Source organism: Ursus americanus, chromosome 3, assembly GCF_024610735.1.
Source record: "Ursus americanus isolate L20-20 chromosome 3, mUrsAme1.1.p, whole genome shotgun sequence".
Lineage (NCBI taxonomy): Eukaryota > Metazoa > Chordata > Mammalia > Carnivora > Ursidae > Ursus > Ursus americanus.
In genome coordinates, this window is record NC_142129.1 from 95,507,891 (window position 1) to 95,527,369 (window position 19,479).

Below are 19,479 nucleotides of genomic sequence, written 5' to 3' on the forward strand. Positions count from 1 at the left end.
AGCCTGTTCCTTGTATATATACACACGCCCCTGCACACACCCCGTGCACAGTGTTATAGATCTGCATTTCAGTGCACGGCGGCTGGGTCGACACGGCAGCTACACGGCTGCCTGCAGCAACCACCATCTTCAGCCTGGATGAAAAGGACCCTCACTTTCTCATGTTCTCAGGGCAGAGTGCTTTTTACACTCAGCATTCTCCATCAGAATGATGCCACAGTCGGGGCCACAGTTTAGAGTTTTCACTGGGCATGTGAAAGAGGACGGGGAGGAGCGGGGAGGAAGGAGATGGGTGGAGAGGAGTGGGGGGACACGGGGAGGGGAAGGAGGAGGGACGAGTGGGTAGGAGAGGGAGGGGTGGAGAGGGGCAGGAGGACCAGGAGAAGAGCAGAGAGGAGCAGGGGGAGGGGGAGGAGAGCACAGCCCCACAGAGGAGGAGGACAACGTAGGCAGCAGCCGCCTCTCACGGGCTCTGTTGGGTAAGTTCTCTGGAGTCAAGCACATAATCAGAGGGTCCCCCCACATTTCCTGTCTCCAAGAGGAGGCCATGGAGCCCCGCTTTTGAAGGTGACTGCTCCAACAGGAAGACCCCGCCAGGGCCCGTCTAGAGGCAGAGGCGGTCAGCTAATATGGACTCAGGACCACCCTCCGGGGAGGAGGCACTGGGCAAGGGAAGGACACTCGTGCGTGTACAATGAGGACACCTGAGCTCAGGTGTTGTCCTTGCTCGAGGACCTTGCCCTGTGTGCAGTCGGTGGGGCGTGAGCCTTTGTGCTCCTCCACCCCATCCTGGCCAGGTGCGTGTGCCGGGCTGTGGGACGTGTGTTCCCTCCACCTTCCACTGGCACCAGCACGGCAGGCCGCTGGCCCCGGGCCCCATCTGTGCACAGAAACCGGGTATTTTATACCCCACACCCTAGCGCGTAGGGTGCTGTGTGCGTCAGCCCAGCCAGACCCGGCTGCCTCCTGCTGCTGGTATCACCTTGCCAACTGTGGTCCACGGAGCAGTGTCCACAGGCAGCGCCAGAACCGGGTGAACTGGGAAACACGCTGCTCACGCAACCCATGGCCCCGGTCCCCGCAACCATATGCATCCGCCCAGCCAGACCCCTGACGGCCCCGTTGGACAACACTGACTGGCTGCTTGGTCACCTGCTGGGGGCCCCGTCCCCACTGGCTCTCCACTGAGCTACCGCTTCTCCTGAAGCTGTCACTAGTCACTCTACTCCACAGCAAGTGAAAAGTCTATTCCTGACTTTTTAAAAGACGTGAGCAACCCATGTAAGTATACAGCAGAAATGGCCAGCACTTTGGAACAAAATTCTTGGCTGTTTCGGATGGGCCTGATGTCCATGTGACCAGAGCACCCAGTCTTATTGGACCCAGCTCCCGCCGCGCGACCCCTGCGTCTCCCAGGGGCCCAGGACGCAAGAAGGGACCTGGCATTGCACCCCCAGCCCCGATGTCACCTTGCACACAGAGAGCGCCGCAGGTCCCCTTCTCCCTTGGAGGCTGCTGGCCAGGGTCAGCTCCGCGGGCCTCCTGTTCTGGGGACGGACAGCCCACACGCCCGCTCTCTGCTGCCCTCCTGCAGGCCCTGGCATGCCCCGAGAGACCGTAAGCCTGGAAGAGACGACGTCGGGATGAGGTTAACACCTCGGCGCCCACAGTCTCTGTGCCAGACTGTGTCGTCTGCAGCGGGGCTTGCAAGCGTTCTCAGGAGCTGGCTGGGGGAGGTTCTGCGGAGGAGGCGCGGGCAGCCCTGGGAGCAGCTCGTTCACATCTACAGAGGGTGGGGGGGCGCCCGCGGGTGCAATGACAGGGTGGCTGCCGTCAACGGCGATGCCACCTGCCCTCTGGGAGGCCGATCAGGACCTCCCAGAGCAGGGGTCGGGCGAGGCTCACCGTGGAAGGGCAGAGAGGCAGCCCCACGCAGGGGAGCAGAGGGGACCGAGGCCTGGACACGGGCCGGGGGCAGAGCGCCCACGCAGGACGGAGCTCTCAGCAGGGAGGTGGAGATGTGAAAGCACAAGGAACCACATGTGCCCCAAACGTGTGCACTGACCAGCATCACGTGCTAACAGCACAGCCACGAAGACCCCCAGAGGAAGGCTGATGCGATGCTGTGACTGAACTGCTTAGAAACTGCCTTTCAACATGCCCTGGGTCCCAGGTCGGACCTGCTTGTCTGGACTTGTCCCGTGTCCCCTCATGGGGCACAGGAGTGGCCGAGCCCACACAGGCCTCTGCTTCACAGAGTCTCACCTCCTGGACCTGCCAACCCGCAAGCCTCCACAATGTCTCTGCGGGTCCACACGTGGCTTTCCCAATTCTGACCCACACCCCTTCTCGTGGGGCCTCCCCTGGGACTCCTGACAGCGGGTCTCAAGCTCCCTGGGGAGCGGCCCCCTCTCTCTGCAGGACCCGCCCTGCTCGTGTCTGGGCCACGGCCGAGGGAGACACCGAAACATAGTTGTATTTACCTCGTGCATTTTCTGGGCGTCTGCCGTCCTTCCACGGGAGTGAGGGCCTGATTTGAAAGGAGTCCAATTTATGACGTTAAAGCAGGGATTTAGGGTTCTCTGGGAGAGAGCCTCCTTTAGGAAATAGCCCTCCCTGTGGCCCCACTGGGACAAGGCTTCCTGAGGCACAGGACGTGGCTGTCAATGTGGCCCGTCCACGTGACATCCGGGAGTGGGCTGCATGGCTCCTTTCAAGGGCTTTCACGCAGATGGAGTGAAGCTCGCTGTCCTTGCAGTGAACAGCAGCGAACGCGGGGAGCAGGAGACACGAGGTCTCCTCCCCAGATGTTGCTGTGATTTGTAAACAAACAGAAAACAACTTCCAGGCTTTCTTAAATGCCCACTTACCCTGAGCTGTCTCCACGGGCGCTCTTCTTAGGGGCAGGTGGGGCTGCGCGCGGGAAGGACTGCTGGCTTCCTGCGGAAGGAAGGTGGTTGTTCGGGGCGGGTGTCCCACTGTGCGGGAGGACCCGGGACAGCAGGGCATGCGGACAGGCTGTTGGTACCTGGCTGAGCCTCAAGAGCAGGGACAAGAGCTGTGCCCCGGGAGAAGCCAGCAGGGTGCACAGGAGACCTGTCCGGAAGGACCCGGTGGCGGCATCGGGGTCACCGAGAGCCCACGGGAGCTGTAGGAAGGCAGCAGTCAGGGCATCTGGAACGCGTGCGCTGTAGTCACCAAGGTCTTCAATGTGAATGTGCAGCCTACGTTTAACCAAAGCCCTGTCTCCCTGAACCCTTGGAAACAAGGGAAACTCGCAAGTAATCCTTTTGTTTTTCCAATATACACATATTCCCAGATTAAGTGAACGTTTGCTGCGGCCCCACTTCATGCCAGGCACGTCTCCTGCGCCCCTGGCTGAGTCCTCGCTACAATCTGATGAGAAGGCCTCCGTATCCCCATCGCGTTGATGAGCAGAGAGGATCCGACAAAGGGTCGGCCCCAGAGGGGAAGGCGAGTTCCTCTCCTAGCTGGATCCAGCCTTTCAACTTCTTGCTGCCTGGCGAGATTTATCACCATCCTACAAATTCCACACACCTGTCACTCTCTTTTAAAGGTTCCACCAATCCGTTACTATTCTCACACGTACTCCCAACACCGCCCTCTGCTGGATGCGTCGCCGGATGCCCTCTCTGGAAAGGGCCCCTCGCCACATTCCCAGCCACTGCGGGACCATGAATGGCCACGAGGTTGTCATCAGAAGCAAACTGGATTAGTTCCCCGCGCCCCAAGAGTCATGCTGCGTTTCCATAGGAAGGCAGGCACTCCACTCTCGCTGCCTGTGCTGGTTTAGAATTCATCCCTACATCGCATGAGGGATGGTGCGGCCGCAGTTACCAGATGCTAACTGGCATTTCTAGGGCAAACGTGGCCATCAAACTGTTCCCTGCTTTTTCTGGCCAGAGGATTTTTAAAATTTGAATTAATTGCCAACCTTAAAAAAAAAGAAAATCCCGGAGCGTGCTCTGGGACAGTCCAGGCTGTTGACCGTTCCGGAGAAGTCACGCTCTGTGGCACCAGGAGGGCGCGAGCTCTGCATGGCAGGCGTCACGGAGGCAGGCCTGTGCTGGCTTCACCCCGAGCCCACCGCCCAGCAGACCCTCCTGGCTCCATCCAGGCCAGCACCCCCTCTGTGGTGCTCGAGGCACCTGGGCTCCCTCCTCCTGCTTGGAACCTTTCTGCCAGGACTGTAAGCTTTGCTAATTCCTGGGCTGAGAAGGTGTCACATGGCAGGTCTGGGACTCGGAAGCCACTTCCAGGAGAATGCAGTGCCTCCCACCTGCTCCTCTCCTGCAGCTGTGAGCAGGGCAGCGAGACACGCGTACGTGCACAGCAAGGCGAAGGCAACAGTGAGGCGCGCGGTGTGTGGGAAGCCGCTGGGGGAGGGCTGGCTATACACGGACGTCCAGATGTGGAAATCCTCCAGATACTCTGTGAACTTTGAATACAAGAGCTGAAACAGACCAGAAGAGAGACGCTGGTACCAACGGTGAGAACTCCCGGTGGGCAAGCGGTGATTCTCTGGGTGATGCCACTAGCTCGTCAGCTGGACCCTGGACCCCGCAGACCCTCGCCCACCATGCACTCAGCACCTTGGACCTGCGCTGGGGCATCTGCAGCTCTGGGACAAGCTGTCCCTCCGCCTCTCCTGTCTCACCCCCGAGTGTCTTCACACCCTTTTCCTGGAGCCTCTGTCTACAAGCCCTCCCTGTTCCCAGCACTTTTCCTGCAACACAGGTAATTTTCACTGGGCTTGAGCACACTGTGGGCCGGGAGCATGGCCGGCCACCAGGGTGTCCTCAGTAACCCTGTGGTGTCGGCCACGGGCGTGTGGCACGTCACCTACAGAATCACTCTGGGTTCAAAAGGCTCAGTTCAACTGGAGTAACGCTTGGTGCTCAAGGCTATTTTAGAAAAACGGTGATGAGCAGCAGAACACAGAAGCAAATCCAGGGCAAACAGGTTTAAGGAGATGAGAATATATCTTCCTATCAATGGACTGACCACCAGGCCACAGCCACGGCTGGTCTTATGACTAAGACGTACAGATGTCTCCCCACAAGTTCTCAAACAAAACAGCTGGAGAATAAACAACGTGACTACGTTTTGTTAGTTATATTTACGTACAAATAATTGTCCAAGGGAAAGTGCCGGTTGAGCCAGGCATTCCGCTGGGGGGAGCTGGAGAATTTCCATACTGCCAGTGCGCTGTGATCATGTGTTCTTACTAGATCGGCAGCACCCACGTGGTGGGCCTGGCCCTCTCGCCCATGACAGGTGGCGACAGGGACACGCTGGAAAGGAGGATCTGGTGACGTGGGAGGACGCCAGCTCTCACTGGCCTCTGACCGTCTGAGACCAGCCTCCAAAACTGGTCACCAGAAACACAGAGCCCCCCATCAAAGTGTCCCTACAATGAAAGAAAATCGCAACGTCTGCAGGCAGACGCGGCCCCTCAGTGACGACTTTAGAGAAAATTCATGAAGATAATACATTAGAAAGTATAAAATGCTAAGTGTCATCACAAGTGAACAAAACACACTCCCACATGGGGAGAGGTCGGGATGCACAGAGAGCTATTTCATAGGTGGTTTGTGAAATTTTAGGTGATTTTGTCTTTTTGATCACTTGCTGTTCTGCCCCGGGGTCATGCCTGTACTGTTGACTGGTCATCTTGGGGCTCAGGATACACAGGGCACACACAGGCTCGCTCCAGGCATCACGTAAGGCACAGCCAGCTTGACGTTAACTTTAGTGCAGGTTAGAGAAATGGCTGCAGGGAGAAGCAGAACTGGGGCTGCACCCGGCCGGCCGGCTGGTCACCTACCTTCCAGAAGCCGAGACCCCCGCGCAGGCAGCCCAGTTCCCGCTCCACGCGGCCGTCCCGCCGGCTCGCCGCCAGCCAGCACTCGGCGGGGAAGAGCCAGCTGCGCCCGTGCCGGGGGGCCAGCTCTCCCACCACGACGTGGCTCACGTACCAGGCTGGGGAGGGCCCACGGCTGTCGTGCCAGAGGCGGATCCTCCGGAGCTGGCCCAGCAGAGCAGGGGCGCTGAGGACACACACAGCAGCAGTGGTCAAGCTAGGGTCTGGGCGGTGGGGGGTCCCACAGGGCAGCCCCAGCCCCGATTCTCACCCTCGGGGACACCTTGGATGTGTCAACACATGCGTGCTACTCAGAGTGACCTATGGAGCCTCTCTGGAGCATGAGATGTGGACAGGGAGCCCCCGCAGGCCCCTGGCCGTGCTGGGCAGAGACCCCGCACACAGCTCCCGCACGCCTGCTGGCTCCCCGGAACCCCGTCCACTCCAGCTCCGTCATGCATCTGTGTCCAGTGTGGACGAGCCTGGAGCTCACCTCTTCTTAGTGAAGATGGGACCCAAACCAGTACAGACCAGACACGATGTTCTCCAGGAGAAAAAGCATTTAGTGCAGTTTCTCCACATTTTCTGAAAACAGCAGGTGCTTGGACTCCCGATAAATGACCCCTCCCCATCCAACCGCGTGGTCTTCGCACGGCCACGGGTCCTTGCTCTTCCCGATTTAGCATGACCTGAATCAGCTGAGCAGGATCCGTGCCATGGAAGAGGCTGGGCGTCTGAACGTCAGCAGCGTGTAAACCAACAGCTCTCCTCGTTCCCTCCCACACGAATCTACGTCAAACGGCACCGTGAACGACTTTATAAAACCGTCCGTGTGCACAGCGGCACTCCTTACTGGACAGTGACGTGCATTTAGCTCCCTTGGGCTCGTGATAGGGCCACACCGTTCTGACAGGCCTCGCTCACCTCAGGACAAAAGTGTGTCTGGAATTCCTTTCAAACAGGGGCCTCTCTGGACAGTAGAGTTCTCTGGGTTCTGAAAATCCATTCTCACCACATAGAACGATGTAAACCTCAAAACAAAGACATAAGGTTGGGGTTTGAGATCCTGGACACAGGACACTACGTTGTGTCAGAAAGGGGCGTCCTTGTACCTTCTCCCAGCCCCTGTCTTCCCAGAACCTTCGGGCCCCGAGGGACCAAGGGGACACTCCCACCCTGTCCCTGGATGGCCCCTCCCACACTTGCCCCAGAGAGATCTGGGAAGGAGTGCCTGTCCCGCTGGGTTGGCCGGATTTCTACATATTTGATCTAGAAAAGCCAGACAGCAGCTAGGATTCACTAGGGTATGTGTTTGTCTTGGGAGGGAGAAGACAGGCAGTGGGCGTGGAACGAGGGAGGCCTGAGGGCCATCCAGGGGGCTGTGACCATGACTGGGGTGGACGAGGAGCCCTGCAGACACACATTCCCAGCCGCATGGGGCTCATCCTCCCACTGGGGCAGCTCCTGTGGCCCAGAAACACATGATCAATCTTTCATTTTAAAAAGTTCCTTATTTATTTCCAGTTTTAAAAACCCTTCTCCAACACAAAGCACATATTTTCTTTGATAAGTTTCTAAATTTTGTTTTAATCTGTAAGTCTCTGGTCTTGTGCAGCTGGTTTGGGGTGTAATGTGAAGTAGAGGTTTAATAGAGCTTTTTTCCACAGGAAAAGCCATGGTTCCCAAATATCTTGTGGAATCGCCCCTGCCCCTCCCATGGGGCCTTCCCCATGACGCCCAGCTCAGGCTACAGCCCTGGGTCTGCCCCACGCATCCGTCGGTCCTTCTGCCTTACACAGGGCTGGACATGCGGGCTGTTCTCCACGGACAAGGTGGAGAGGGACAAGGGTTTGAGGGGGCGGCCCTGAGGGTGGTGAAGGCTCGCGCAGGCGTGCACGAGGGAGAACATGACGGTGGCAGAGGAGCCCCTCACTCTTGATGGAGGAAGATGGGGCAGCTGGAAAGGCCAGTCTCCACGTGGGGCATGTCTGGGGCCGTCGCTCACACCATCCACACCCTTGCACAGCAGGGAGCGCAAGTCCCGGGGTGACCTGCTTACCTTGGCACTACAGTGGGCAGGAGACCGGAAGCCTGTGTCCACGACAACCGCGTACAGCTGGTGGCCGGGGGGGGCATCTTCTTGCAGAAAAATGTAGCCAGCTTTCTTCTTCTCATGACGATCTACACGTCTGCTTTTAGTAACCAGAAGTGCGTAAAGAATCATAAAAATGACAATCAAAACACTGGGAAGCAGGTTCTCTGGGTGTCTGTAAACAAAAGAAGAGGAATAAATAGTAAATTACAAAAATCAACATTCAGGTAAAGACTAACCAACTCCCCCCCACGCTGGCTCATGCTCACACACTCACGCACACGCACACAGAGGCCCCTGCTGGTCTTCACTGATATGTTTGTAAGTGCTTGTCTGTCTTGTAACTGGAAGGAGAAAGTAGATTCTTACTGGGGAAGGAGGTCAAGAAGGGAAGAGCAGAGGGAATGGCATGGCCTCTGCCGGCCCCGTGTTAGGACGGGTCTGAGCCCCTCAGGGGAGGAGCCACTGGAGGCTGACTCAGGAGCAGGGACTCAGTCAGAGACGACTGGTGACAGACCAGCTTCCACATCTGAAGACCGTGTGGGGCAGCCACTCACGGCCTCTCTGAGGAGCTTTCTTGATGAAGCATGATAAGAACACCAATCTTGCTGCTCACATGAAGACTCAGGAGTACGATGTCTGTAAAGTGCTTCTACATGTGGGTGTAATGGATGCTCCCTCCCTCCTGGCAGACCCTGCCTACATGCCCCATCCCTCCCGCCCTGAGTGGTCGGGCTGCCTGCTCCTCACCACACCTGGCCCTCGCCTCCTACTCCCAGGCACCCCGCTGGGGGCGGGGGGTCACTGAACCTTCCAGACCCACAGAGTGGGGTCCACTTTGAGTCACTTGTGCCAGGACCCTAGCCTGGAGTCTTACGGGATTCTGATGGGGTTTCAAAGGGCAGACAGGTGCTTCACAGGGATGCTGTCCTTCCAGAGCGCACCTGCCCCCACCCGACTTGAGGTGTTGCCTTTTACCTGGGCGTCCCCGAGGGCTGTCCCTCTCCTGATGGCTTGCCTCCCCCCGCCCAGGTCATATCTGAAACCACAGTTGAACAGCTGTCCTGAGTCCCACTCACTACACTCCTGGTGACCTCACTGTCCCCAGCACCTATGGTGTCAGTAATCCACTTACTGGTCTACAAAGCCGTCAAGTCTTTGATGATTGATTAAATAATAAGGTGCTATAGGGCTCCCCATTACATCAACATAAGGGAGACCCAACGCTCACCGGGAAATGCCGACTCTGCCACTGATACTCATTCAGCAAATACCCACTCAGTGCCTGCTGTGGGCCAAGCCCGGTCAGTACTCCATGTGGGTGACTGGGCAAAGGGCTCCTGCCCACACAAGCTTACCCTCTACTCACCCACCGTTCAGAATCCAAATACGCCTGTTCTGTGTAAAACAATGGCCACAGAAATAAGCTTGAGTTGAAATCTATTACCTAAAATGGGACACTTCTGGGGCGCCTGGCTGGCTAGTTGGAAGAGCGTGTGACTCTTGATCTTGGGGTCGTGAGTTCGAGCCCCATGTCGGGTATAGCGATGACTTCAATAAATAAATAAACTTTAAAAAGAAGAAGAAGATAAAATGGGACACTTTTGAACAGAAAGAAGCAGCTATGAATATGCATAAACCAGGAAGGGCAAAGCACCGTGTCCTCCCTGACGAGAATGACCCAGTGAGTGCCAACTGACCAGCTCCATGGTGCGCGGAAGCTGCGCTTGACAGAAAGCATGTTGACTTTCTCGTGTTTTTGCGCCCCCTGTCTGTGGATGTACGTGCACGCAAGGAAGGACCATGTGATCCTCACAGATGACTACCTACTAGAGTGGTTACTCCAGGATGCACACGGTACCAGGCGACATGGGTTTCGGGCACCTGCGGGATGACGTGTGGGCAGCAGCGCTAGTAAAATCTTACTGTGATCTAGAAACGGAACTCACCTCTGCCACTGGGAAACGTCACTCACTGAAACGCTGGCGTTCAGGTTTCTTCTCGCGACAGAGACCGGTGCGAAGTGGTCGTAGCTAGGAGGGAGACGCAGGTTAGGACGCCAGACGTGGGCAGAGAGCGTCGTCTACAGTGTCACGTACGCGGGTTAAAGGAAGGGCAGAAAGGGTGACAAGTTCCAGTAGTTATAACCGCAGGCAGACGCCTCAGTGGGCACACCGTGTGCGGTCCAGCTCAGCCCAGAGGCCGGCAGGTGTCAGCCCAGCCCCACTGTGGGCGGCCATGCAGCCACCAGCCAGACACGGGGCACCACCGTCCACCCAGCAGCCTGTTTCAACAGACGTCAGGGGGACACCTACTACCGCTGCCACCTGGGTGGAGGGGGCTGGGGCACAAGGGCCCTGAGAAGCCAGACCCTGCTCTCCTAGAGGCTGCAGCCCAGAACGAGCTGGGCCTGCAGAGGGGGAGGGGCGCACGAACCAGGTACTGTTGTCGTTTTCACAGGGACCCAGGGCCAGGGAGGCTCAGGCACAGGCCCCACGCAGGAGAAAATGCAGTCAGCCTCTCAAAGTCCCGCGTTTGTCCTCAACAGCACGTCTGTACCTGCAGGTCACTTTCTCTGGAGACGCTCCTGGCTGTGGCGAGGAGCTCGCAGAGCTCCACCCGCTCGCTTCCCAGAAGAGGCACTGGACCCCCTGGAAACGCACCGTGTAGTTCACTGCCTGCGTGGAATACTTGCTCGGAGGGCTTCTGTCATAGTCAGCGTCTAGTAAGGATAAATATCCCAAGTTGGTGTCTAAAAAGAGAAAAAAAATACACAACCTGAAGTTTGCAGAAAGGCATAATGCATTCCCACGGCGGCCGGAGCAGCGGGCAGTGGGGCAGGGGGCAGGGCTGGCAGTACAGGGGAGAGGTTGGCGGGGCCGGGGAGAGGCCGTCTGGTGCTTCCTCTCCCACGGCATGTAAACTGCGAGGCAGATGGGTCCAGGCAGGCTCCCTGCTGCCGATTTTCATGGGGGCTGGCAGAGTGTTGGATATGTTTGCCTACGTTCCAGGTCCCTCTGGACACCCTGAATGGGCCACCCCCTGCCCAGGAGACACGAGACTCGGAAGGCAGCTTCCCCGGCTCCCCTCAACCCCTTCCTGCTTCTCCTTGGCCCCGTCGGCCAGCTGCCAGTCCTGGGTCTGCACTGGTCCCCATAAAGACAATGCAGTGACTGTGTGTTTTTAGCCCATCACTTGTGGGTAAATTTTATGTTTAGAAGTAAACATTTTTAAGATTCTATTTATTTAATAATTTGTCCCTTAGACTTTTTTTTAAGATTTATTTTTTTTTAAGATTCATTTCTTTGAGAGAGAGTGGGAGGGGGCAGAGGTAGAGAGAGAATCTCCAGCAGACTCCATGCTGAGTGTGGGGCCCGATGCAGGCCTCGATCCCATGACCCTGAGATTATGACCTGAGCTGAAACCGGGACTTGGACACTCAACCGACTGAGCCACCCAGGTGCACCTTGCCCCCGAGACTTCTTAATAAACCATGTTGGGACAACTAGCTACTGACCACTTGTAAAAATAAGAAATCCAATCTGTATCTCATGCCACCTACAGTAATAAGCACCAATCAGAGTTCTAAATGTAAACACACAGAGCTGTGCAGACACAAACAGAAAACATAATGTGAATGACTTTCTCTCATAACCTGGGTATGAAGAATGAATTTCTAACAAGGACTCACAATCCAAGAGTAATTTTTAGAAAGTTGATAAATATTATTTTTTTAAAAAAGCTTTCACAAAGCAAAACAACCTAATAAAAACAAAGTTGGAAACTCGAGGCGTCAAGAAAAAATAAACTCAAGAGAAATGGGTGTATATGAATAGTTCACAAAAAATGTAGGTAATGGCCTTTAAATGCATGAAAAAATGCTCAAATTACAACATATATTGCATTTTAAAACTACCATTTCTCAAATATCCATCTGGCAAAATTCAAAATCTTGAAAACATAGTGTGTTGGCAAAGCTGTGGGGTAACAAACCCTGTGCTCCTAGTTGGGGGGCATGGAATTTGGCAATATTTACAGGAATTGCACACATGTTTACTCTTTAACCCTGGAATACCCCATTTAGAAACTTTCTGAGCCCCTGAGTATCTACATTTTTAATAAGGCTTAGACATTTGAGCAATAGAAATGTCTCACATATTTTTTAAAAAATCAGATAAAAACAAATGGAGATGAGGGGCACCTGGCTACCCCTGTCAGTAGGGCACATGACTCTGGATCTCGGGGTTGTGAGTTCAAGCCCCAAGTTGGGGGTAGAGATTACTTAAAAATAAAAAAATCTTAAAAACAAACAAACAGAAAAAGCAAATGGAGAACAGTAACCCTTTGGGTTAAATATATTTAGAAAAAAACAATAAACCCAGCTGTCTATAAAACTGACAACAGAAGTCCACACCAGAAAGAACTAATTCAAGTAATTTTTGACCATGTGACTATTAGGACAATGTATTCTAAGAAAGTAAAGTAAAACCTCACAAAAAGAAAGGGGTTGTTAAGTGTCTGTCTTCAGCTCAGGTCATGATCCCGGGGTCCTGGGATCAAGCCCCGCGTCGGGCTCCTCAATCAGTGGGAACTCGGCTTGAAGATTCTCTCTCCCTCTGCCTCTACCCGGCTCATGCTCTCTCTCTCTCTCTCATGTGCACACACTCTCTCTCTCTAATAAATAAATAAAATATTTTAAAAAATAAATTGCCAGTGAGAATCTGAATTTGATAACAGATTTGTCCATTTTGAAAAGAAATGAAGTTCTCAGAGTGACTGGCTCTCAGAGGACAAGAGTCACGTCCCACAAAAATGTGGAAACAGGAGACAGGTGCATCAGCCAGAAGCCAATCCCGTCAAGGACCACAGCCTGCAGAATCCGCTGGACCTGCATGTTTATGCCGTGTGGACCCCCTGAAGCACGCTACCTGTTTCTTGCCTTCAGGGGAGAACAGAGACCCGGTGAGGGCAAGGAGGGGTCCGGGGGCTGCAGGGAGGCCTTCGAGTCACAGCCCCCAGTGCCGGGCAGCAGAGTGGCAAGTGGAGGAGGCAAACACAGGTGCTGGAGAAGCAGCAGCAGAGAGATCTCGGGGGTTAGGGAAGGTCCACCAAATTGGCCAAAATGGAGTGTTGAAGCGGTGCCGAGATGGGCCACCTGCTCTGACGCGGCTTCCGGTCTCCACCATGAGTAGAGAAAGACACCGCTATCCATGCACACCCTCTAACAGCTGTTGTCATCGCATGAACAACTACAAATTATGGGACCAGGGGCACCTGGGTGGTACAGTCAGTTAAGCGTCCGACTCTTGGTTTCAGCTCGGGTCGTGATCGGCTCAGGCCGTGGGATCGAGCCCCGCATTGGGCTCCGTGCTCGCTGCAGCGTCTGCTCTAGAGTCTTTCTCCCTCTCCCTCTCCCTCTGCCCCTCCCTGCTCAAACTCTCTCTCTCTCAAATAAAGAAATAAAATCTTTAAATGAAAATAAACATGATGGGACCATGTCCACTGACCTCTCAGAGGACCAGCAGGTACGTACACGTGCACCGTCTGCTCACCCCAGACGTAGACCTTTCTCACGAGAAAATCAGAAGGGGTAGGTTTCTCAGAGAACCTAGTGTGGAAAAACAAGGCAACAGTATCTAGTTCTGTTTTGCTTTTTCCTCCCAAAGACCTTAGTCACAGGATTTTGAGCAAACATCTTTTTGGCGACAAGGACACAGACTGGCACCAAGGGGTTTTCAAGAAGAGCCACGCGACACTGTCTCTCCTTGCTCAGTACGAAACGCGAACGGTCACTGGCGCAGCCTGTGGGAATAGCAGCGCCGCTCTGCGCTCGGGAAGGCAGGCCTGGGGGCAGATGCACTTGCTGGTCCTCGTTACTACTCACCGTACCTGCGAGCAGCCAGAACGGGCGGATGGGGGACAGTGAGCCCAGTGTAGTCACTGAGACCCTGGTGGGAACCAACTGACCTTTTCCCTGTGTGACTTAAGAGATTAAGGGAAAATCCAAAGGGAGAAAAGAGATTTGCTCCAGGTAATGTTTCGGCTCCTGTGGCAGGAGGAGGGTGGAGCCAACGATACACAGCGAGCCCACAGGGCAGGCGGTATAGACATCTTCCCTGCAGAAGGCCACCTGGCTGAGGGGCCCACCCGAGCAGGGCGGTGGGACAGAGGGAAGCACTGTTAGATGGCCTGAGGGCCCGGCCGGAAGCGAGGAAAGAGGCTCCTACAGAACCCAGGCCCATCCAGAGAGATCACGAACTCTCCGAGCCAGCGGCTCCCGCTGCACGGTCAAGGCAGGATTCCAAGAAACCTTCCCAAGTGGTCATTTATTTAGTGCTCCCTTGTGATTTGTTCGTGAAATGGCCCTACCCAAGCGTCACAAACTCAACATCACTGGAAAGACGGTTCATTTATCGAGTCTCCTCTGACACATCAGTCTGAACACATTTTTTTCTTTAAAAAAAATAAATAAAAATAGAATTGTGACCCAGGTCTACACTGGGAGAGAGCAGTGGATTCCGAATGAGGCCACCTGTGTTATCACCGACACTCAGGTGTTTCTTATTCTAACAAGCTTCATGGGCAGGAATCCAATCTCAGGGAAACAAAGCAGGAAGCTTACTCCCCAAGCAGATAACTATGTCCCATTATTTCGTTAGACCACGAGCCTCAGGACTGCGTGGAAAGTGAATTTCATTCCCCGGTTTGCATGAGACCCCCTTGCTGCTGTCTGGCTCTGATGGTGGCGGTCCCCCCACAACACACCTTACCAGCACCATGACCGGGAAAGCTCTTGAAACGGGCCTAGAAAATTCTATCCTTATGTGCAGAGATTCCTGGGAGTTTGCAGAATGCCCGAAGAACTGATGAACGTTCACTCTATCCCGCAGCAGCACAAACGTCGTCTTATCTATGTTATCCTGTCCCCAAATGGAAAGCAAGGTCAGCAAAGGCAGGAAAAGCTGGCTGGCGCGGGCTGCATGAACGCAAGGCGGCTTGGAAAGACCTCTCACCAGGCCGTCATCCTCCCCGAACTCCACAGTCACGGGCTCCCTCAGCTGCCACCTGCTGATGGGTCTCCTGCTAGAGCAGGTGAACAGGGACGGGGCGACCACCTGGCCGATCTGCGGAGACAAGAGCGCCTAGGAGCAGGGGGGCCAGCAGCGACGCCCCTCCTATGAGTCATGCTGGGCACCTGAGGGTAGGGGGCAGTGTGGAAAAACACGGCTCCTTTAACTGGTTAGACTGGCAGGACTGGGGAACACCGTGCACCACTTGGATGATAACTCTCACTCCTAGATAATTTTTAGTCTCTAAAGCAGTTTTTGGTTTTGTTTTTGTTTTTGTTTTTTTTAAGATTTTATTTATTTATTTGACAGAGATAGAGACAGCCAGCGAGAGAGGGAACACAAGCAGGGGGAGTGGGAGAGGAAGAAGCAGGCTCATAACGGAGGAGCCTGATGTGGGACTCGATCCCAGAACGGTGGGATCACGCCCTGAGCTGAAGGCAGACGCTTAACCGCTGTGCCACCCAGGCGCCCCTGTTTTTGTTTTTTAATTGGGGGAGAGGCAGAAGGCGAGAGAGAATCCCAAGCAGACTTCCACTGAGTGTGGAGCCCGATGCAGGACTCGATCTCGTAACCCTGAGATCATGACCTGAGCCAAAATCAGGAGTCAGATACTTAAGAAACTGAGCCACCCAGGTGCCCCAGTGGTTCTGCTGTTTACTTGGAAAGCTCATAGAGAAAGAAAGAGCAGCAGATCGCAGATCGTAGCCAACCAGGAAGGGACAGAAAGGGGTATAGAACACATCTGCTCAGACAACCCATCTGCGGAGCCACGCCTGAAACTGTCTCTGGTTACGTAGGCGGCACACAAGGCACGTGCTTCACTGTTTGCATAAAAGCTCCCAAAGTCACTAAAATTCCCTGGCTGACATCATTTAATTGATTATTATAATTCATTTAAGTCACCAGTGAGCTGTGCCCCTGTTGAATGTTCAAGTGCGACTCTATTTGGGTTATCATGAATCATGTTGTTCTGAATAAAGAAAGCTACACGTCTTGCTTTGAATAACTCTTTTCTCATCTCCTCTGTGGATTCCTGCAAGTGCAGCAGCAGGTCTGGTGTCTGAAGCATCTCGTGAGCACTGCGCGGGGAGCACACGCCTCAGATGCCTGCTCGCTGCATCTCCACAGAGCGTAAGTCTCTTTAAAGAGTTGCACGGCTGAGCACTAAAAAATCACTTGCATTTCTATTTCCTGACTGCTCGTTAGTCTGAATGATTTTCATAGGCTGGTTAACTGCGTCTATTTTCCTAGAAAAATAATAAAAGACCAATGTTTTCTAAGATGAGTGTCTGTCACCCAGAGAAGCTATCCACCATTAATTGGTGCATTCACTCATCAGACCTTGTCAGGTACTTGATCCAGGCTGGGGGGTGTGGAACACACAGAAAATGCCAGGCTCTGTCCCCCCAGCTCCCTGTCATTCCTGGGGTCCTTCAGATAAAATCTTTAAGATTTTATTTATTTACTTGACAGAGAGAAAGAGAGAGGGAGAGCACAAGCAGGGGGAGAGGCAGACGGAGAGGGAGAAGCTGACTCCCCACTGAGCAGGGAGCCTGATGTGGGGCTCGATCCCAGGACCCCGGGGTCATGACCCAAGCTGAAGGCAGATGCTCAACTGACGGAGCCCCCAGGCGTTCCCACCACCCTGGTCCCTTCTTTGTCATCAAAGCATCACCACTGCACGTTGGGGCTGGTCATTGGAAGGGACTGGTCACTTGCTGTATTGTACCTGACCAGGAGCTCGGCCCCCTGGATACGGGTTCTTCTTGAAGAGCACGAGCTGGCTAATGTAGCACGGGCTCTGCATTTCCGCCCCTGCAGGACCCCGTGCAGCCAGGTCTGCAGGTAAATGCACCTGGACGGAGCCCAGGCTCTGCACGCAGCTCTGCAGGTCACGATGAAGAAGCACGTGGAACTCCATGTGCCCAGCGCTGACGTGGAGCTGATTCTCCTCGTTTGCATAGAGGCCATCCTGAAACGGAGCCCAGACAGTCAAACGTTTGCAGTGCAAATGAGCAAGTTATCCGGGATCCGGAACCAGAGGCAAGGCAGCAAACAGTGGGAAAGACGGCCCCTCTCAGCATGGTTGGGATTCATGGGCCCCAGCAAACATTTTGATATAAAGATATAAATGCCCAATAACAATAAAACACAAACTGTTTTCTTTGGTTTTGACACATCTTCCTGAGATTTCATTTATCTTGCAACAAGTGTGATACTTCTATTCTGCGTCTTGTGGCTTCTTAGCCCATCCAGGAGCCTGAACACCCCGTGCACTTGGCAGTGGACCTCAGCACCGCACTGCAGGGCTCAGTGAGGAGAGGCGTTCGGCGTGCAGCAGCTTAATGCATAGTTGTTAATCCTGGTTGCTATTACGAGATGCAGATGGAGCGTTTGTTTATTTTCTGACTTCCCAAATGTAAGGTAAACCAGTAGGTCTGGGCAGGAGGGAGGACAGATGGGTAGGAGAGGAGAGACAGAACCTGTCTATTAACTTACTGCTTCTTAAAAGCTTTGGCCATTTCTTACGGAGAAAAAAACCAGTAAATCCCAATTTCCCATAGTTACTGCAACAGAAAGAAACTTTGGCAGATTTTTCTGTAGTTGATATCAGAGGGCTGCTTTTTACATTAATGCATGTTAGAAATCCTTTGCATTACTTCACTTTGCTCCTCAAGAAGCAGAAAGTGTGTAAAGAAATGCACCTCCCCAGACACCCCAGAAGGAAATCTCCCGAAGCACGGAAGGATGGAGCAGGAGCAGTGTTTCATGGAAACATGACAAGATTTGCATGAAATGCTTGAAATTCAAACCAAAAATTTCCAAGAACCCCATGACCACCCAGAACAATCACCACAGGACCTCCGGAACCAATTGTATTTTTGGATTCTAGAAGCAGTTAGCAGACATGATGGCTGTTACTGGTGAAGAGAAAGTCAGGCTTACCAACAAGAGATCCGAGATGACCTTAATCCCCTCCTCTTGTAGGTAGCCTGCATTCCTTGGTTTTTCCTGGTCAGATGCTTCCAAGACCTCAGACACCAGCAGGATGAGCTCAAGCATGGGCCCTTCGTCCACCACGAGCCTCCCCGACAGCAGATTCTGAGACAGGAGCGCCCGGGCGGCTTTGAGGATGAGAACCGCGCTCTTAAAGCTTAACTGCAGGAAGAGGGAAGGCAGAGGGAGAGTCGCCTCTTCTATCACTGCTGGAAATTAAAAAAAGTAGCTCCAAGGCTTGAGAGAGCAGGGTTCAAGCCCAATTGGGTGTCTAGTGGATTCTTGGCCAACATCACTGGTGCCAATTTCCTCTCTGGTCTCCAGTTTCCTGACCCATGAAATGACCACAGAAAATAAACGTCTCTAACGGCCATTTATGCTAAGATGCTACTTGGTTAAACCCAACAACCGCTTCTCAAACCCTTCTGAAATGGGCCCCACCGCGTCCTACAGGTATCTGGAGCACACAGACCCAGTTATGGTTCCCAAAGAACCAAGACCTCTCCCTGCAGTGCCCTGACCCTGCGTCTGGTGGCAAAATCCTACTCCTCTCTTTTCCTAAATGCTTAGCAGGGACCATTTCAGACATACATGGAAATAGAATAATACAGTGCTATGACAGGCTCCCTCCCAGCTGTGACCATTACTCATCACAATACATGTTCTGTCCCTCTTTGGACTTCTGTTTGTTTGGGTTTTTTTAAAAGATTTATTTATTTATTTGAGAGAGAGAGTGCACAGCAGGAGGGGTAGAGGCAGAGGGAGAATCTTAAGCAGGTTCCACACCCAGCACAGAGCCCAACGCCGGGCTCGATCCCACGACCCTGAGATCATGACCTGAGCCAAAATCAAGAGTTGGGTGCTTCACCGATGGAGCCCCCAAGGAGCCCCTCCCTCCCTGGACTTCTGAAACAATATTTAAAAGCAAATCTCAGGTATTACTTCTACCTATCAACACGTCAGTATGTATTGCCGACAGGAATACATACCCATGAGGCCACGGTCACCTTGAACAATATAAATCACGATTCTTCCCACTTATCTTTTAAAAGCAATTTCAAACATCCGCCAGGCAAAGTTCTCTGCACCAGCACCTTTCTGGAACATTCTGTCACCCTCCTCATTACAGGACCTGGCACGTTAACTGAAGCCTATGTGTTCCCACATGTAGCCTCGATCACCAGTGCCCGAAAGACAGGACTCAACGATCTCCTGCTTTGTGCCTCAGCAGCTCCCGGCAATCGCTGATAAATGCACATCGATGAGACGGAATTAAGATCCCACTTCCTGGCAGTCATGCTTGTTTAACCGAAACGGTAATGTTTTGGAAATACTTCCTGAAATGAAACTCCGCTCGCCAGCAGTAAAATTAAACTAGCCTGGAAATAACACTGACAAGGCCACTAAGGGCCCGTACCGAAGTGACTTATCATCAA

General features: G+C 53.6%; 1 protein-coding gene across 1 annotated transcript in view; it reads right to left on the reverse strand.

The window, feature by feature from the left end:
* PKD1L1 (polycystin 1 like 1, transient receptor potential channel interacting) overlaps window positions 1-19,479 on the reverse strand; it is a 95,798-nt gene that overhangs the window by 31,616 nt on the left and 44,703 nt on the right. The window contains exons 24-37 of the mRNA XM_087860643.1: window positions 17,993-18,205; window positions 16,776-17,018; window positions 14,990-15,100; window positions 14,742-14,896; window positions 13,484-13,584; window positions 10,536-10,728; window positions 9,926-10,009; window positions 7,944-8,151; window positions 6,809-6,915; window positions 5,849-6,071; window positions 4,301-4,474; window positions 3,029-3,148; window positions 2,484-2,642; window positions 1,479-1,623 (exon numbers count right to left, since the gene is read on the reverse strand). Of these exons, the coding sequence (XP_087716769.1) occupies window positions 1,479-1,623; window positions 2,484-2,642; window positions 3,029-3,148; window positions 4,301-4,474; window positions 5,849-6,071; window positions 6,809-6,915; window positions 7,944-8,151; window positions 9,926-10,009; window positions 10,536-10,728; window positions 13,484-13,584; window positions 14,742-14,896; window positions 14,990-15,100; window positions 16,776-17,018; window positions 17,993-18,205 (2,236 nt within the window). The remainder of the gene's footprint in view (window positions 1-1,478; window positions 1,624-2,483; window positions 2,643-3,028; window positions 3,149-4,300; window positions 4,475-5,848; window positions 6,072-6,808; window positions 6,916-7,943; window positions 8,152-9,925; window positions 10,010-10,535; window positions 10,729-13,483; window positions 13,585-14,741; window positions 14,897-14,989; window positions 15,101-16,775; window positions 17,019-17,992; window positions 18,206-19,479) is intronic.